The sequence below is a fragment of the Mauremys mutica genome, chromosome 12 (genome assembly GCF_020497125.1).
Source record: "Mauremys mutica isolate MM-2020 ecotype Southern chromosome 12, ASM2049712v1, whole genome shotgun sequence".
Taxonomy (NCBI): domain Eukaryota; kingdom Metazoa; phylum Chordata; order Testudines; family Geoemydidae; genus Mauremys; species Mauremys mutica.
Window position 1 is genome coordinate 36,833,974 of NC_059083.1, and position 2,917 is coordinate 36,836,890.

A 2,917-nucleotide genomic window follows, 5' to 3' on the forward strand; every position below is an offset into this window, starting at 1 on the left:
TAACACACCAGTGAGATGCTCTGTTTGTGAGCGGTGAGGAACACTAGCTACTCCAGTCAATAGAAGTGATGAATGCTGTGCGCCTTTGACATTCACATCATGAGAGATTATGGAGAGGGGAATCAGGGTCACTCTGTCTCTCACTATAATCCTGACCATTGCACTTGTCTTTCCCTCCACAGGCAGGACATGATGAACTAAGAAAGAAAATGTCCAACCAGACCAACATAACTGAGTTCCTTCTCCTGGGATTCTCTGACATTCGGGAGCTGCAGATTTTGCACTTTGTGGTGTTTCTAGTGATTTACCTGGCAGCCATGATGGGGAATCTTCTCATCATCATGGTTGTAGCTCTAGACCACCACCTTCACAGCCCCATGTACTTCTTCGTGATGAATTTGTCCATCCTAGACCTCGGCACCATCTCTGTCACTGTCCCCAAATCCATGGCTAATTCCATCATGAACACCAGGTCCATTTCCTATTCTGAATGTGTGGCCCAAGTCTTTTTCTTCATCTTCTTTGCTGTATCTGACTTCGCCTTACTCACCGTCATGGCGTACGATCGATATGTCGCCATCTGCAAACCACTGCACTATGAGACTATAATGACCAGGAGAGCTTGTGTCCAAATGGCAGCCAGTGCCTGGATCAGTGTTATTCTCTACTCTGCAGTGCACACCGGAAACACGTTTGCAATATCTTTCTGTGGAGGCAACATGGTGGATCAATTCTTCTGTGAAGTCCCCCAGCTCCTCAAGCTTGCTTGCTCTAACTCAGACCTCAGTGAAGTCAGGTTTCTCATCTTTAGTGTGTGCTTAGCCTCAAGCTGCTTTGTTTTCATAATTGTGTCATATGTTCACATCTTCACCACAGTGTTGAGAATCCCCTCTGAGCAGGGACGACATAAAGCCTTCTCCACCTGCCTTCCTCACCTCATTGTGGTCTCCTTGTTTATTTGCACTGGGACCTTTGCCTACTTGAAACCCACCTCCAGCTCAACCTCAGGTCTGGATCTCATGGTGGCTGTTCTCTATTCTGTGTTGCCACCAGTGACGAATCCGATCATCTACAGCATGAGAAACAAAGAGCTCAAAGGTGCACTGAGTAAACTGATAGGTTGGAGGTTATTCTCTAAGAATAAAATGTCCATTTTTCTCCATCGGTAACAATTTCATTCTGTGTTTCTTTATATAATCAGCTGATGACATTATTGCCTCCCGGAGAAAATACTGTTCAATCTGTTTATGCAGAATTGGGTATTTACACTAGGAAAAATCCATACAAACATTAATCAAGAAAAAGGAGTTATTATAGGTTTACACCAATGTAAATATTATTGGAATCTATCTTCATATACTGCTATCCACCCCATACTATCTGAGCACCTTGCCCATAAAATCAGTACCCATAGCAAAGTCCTTAGTGAGGTCTCTGGCTCTTCTTATTTTTGGGGGAATAATCTCTGATTGAGGTATCAATCCAATTGTTCTTTGTGTTTTTTGTTTACTTGTTTGTCAGATTTTTATTTATTTATTTATTTATTTTGTTTAACTTGTTGGCTGGTTTGGTTTGTTTCTTTGGAGGTGGGAAAGCCTGAGGAGGTGGTGAGGGTTTGGTTAGAAAGGATTTTTGATGTTTGCCCTCTCTTGGAAGTGCCATTATGTCATCTCTCTGATGGGGTTTTCTGAGCGAGCTGAAGGTTTGCTCCCCACAGTGACAACCTCATTAATCATAATGATCGATTTCTATTTGATTGTGAATTATGTTAGTTAGCTAGCTAGCTAGATAATGAATAATCTATGGAGATTATTGTGCAAATTATTTTGCTTCTTTTCCTGTTAATGGTTGTCTGTGTCCAGATCATGATTTTCTTATAAATACTCCTTATTAAACATTATTTAACAAAGATTTTTATGGCTATATCTTACCCTATCTGTCATTTACAAACAATTCATCCTAAAATACTTGGTGGTTGAACTTTGAGCTGTTTTGACAAGATACATTTTTAACACGCTCTCTTTGATTTCTCTGAACAAATGCAAGTGTCACACTCGGGATCCATAAAAATCAAGGAGGCAGTCCTCAGCTGGTTTAAATTGTCATGGCTCCATTGAAGTCAATAGATCTCAGAGATTTTTCACCACCTGAGGATCTGCTCCAAACACTCATGATTATGAATTTCAAACTCACTCCCTTAGAATACTCTGTACAAAGGCCCTGATTCCACAGCCACTTCAGCACATTCTTTACTTTAATTGTAGGTTTAAAGGGAAACTCATGCTTAATTCTCTGTTGGATATAGGTTAAGAATATGGATAGGGCTCAAGGCTAACACCAACCTGGTGACAGACCCTGACACTGTCTCCATTTCTCTCCTTTCACAGTCAAATAAAGCCTTACAATTGGTGCATTGGAATTACTCTCCCCTTCTTGAGTTTGAATTATTAACATAAAATAATTTTTTTATCTCAAAGCTAGAATCACTGGGCCTTCTTCTCTAGACTTACCATTCCATTATGACTCTTCATCATCAACCTCTCCCACCTGGAAATCCTGCTCACCAGCATGCTCATCACCAAGGTGTTGACCAACATGGTGTGCAGTTGGAAGACCAGTTTCTTCCCTAACTTCCATGCAAGTTCCATTGCATGCACTGACCAAACCCCCATCCCATTTGCCTAAATGTCACTGTTTCCATAAATGTTCCTGTCTTCATGGCTGGAACGTTCAGCTGAATCACATTCCCTGAAAAAGCAAAATTATTATTCATGCAAAAAGAGTTAACTGTATTCATTCCGTTTTGCCAGTGATACAGAGTAGGAGCTCACTTCAGCTTCCGGCAGAGATAAATCACAGGGTAGCACACAAGTAGAGCTGGATGGAAAATTTCTGATTGTAACAAAGTTTTGTCCAA

The 2,917-nt window shown here is 41.1% G+C and overlaps 1 protein-coding gene across 1 annotated transcript; it reads left to right on the forward strand.

Annotated features, from left to right (window-relative positions):
* The first annotated feature begins 209 nt into the window (after window positions 1-209).
* Window positions 210-1,218, forward strand: LOC123346200 (olfactory receptor 14A16-like). The gene has a single exon (XM_044983469.1). It carries the CDS (start codon window positions 210-212, stop codon window positions 1,167-1,169), a length of 960 nt encoding a protein of 319 aa, XP_044839404.1. The 3' UTR covers window positions 1,170-1,218.
* The last annotated feature ends 1,699 nt before the right edge of the window (window positions 1,219-2,917 follow it).

What these genes read in the sequence shown, in the direction of transcription:
- LOC123346200 (XM_044983469.1), top strand. Translation starts at nt 210, where the DNA reads ATGTCCAACCAGACCAACATAACTGAGTTCCTTCTCCTGGGATTCTCT.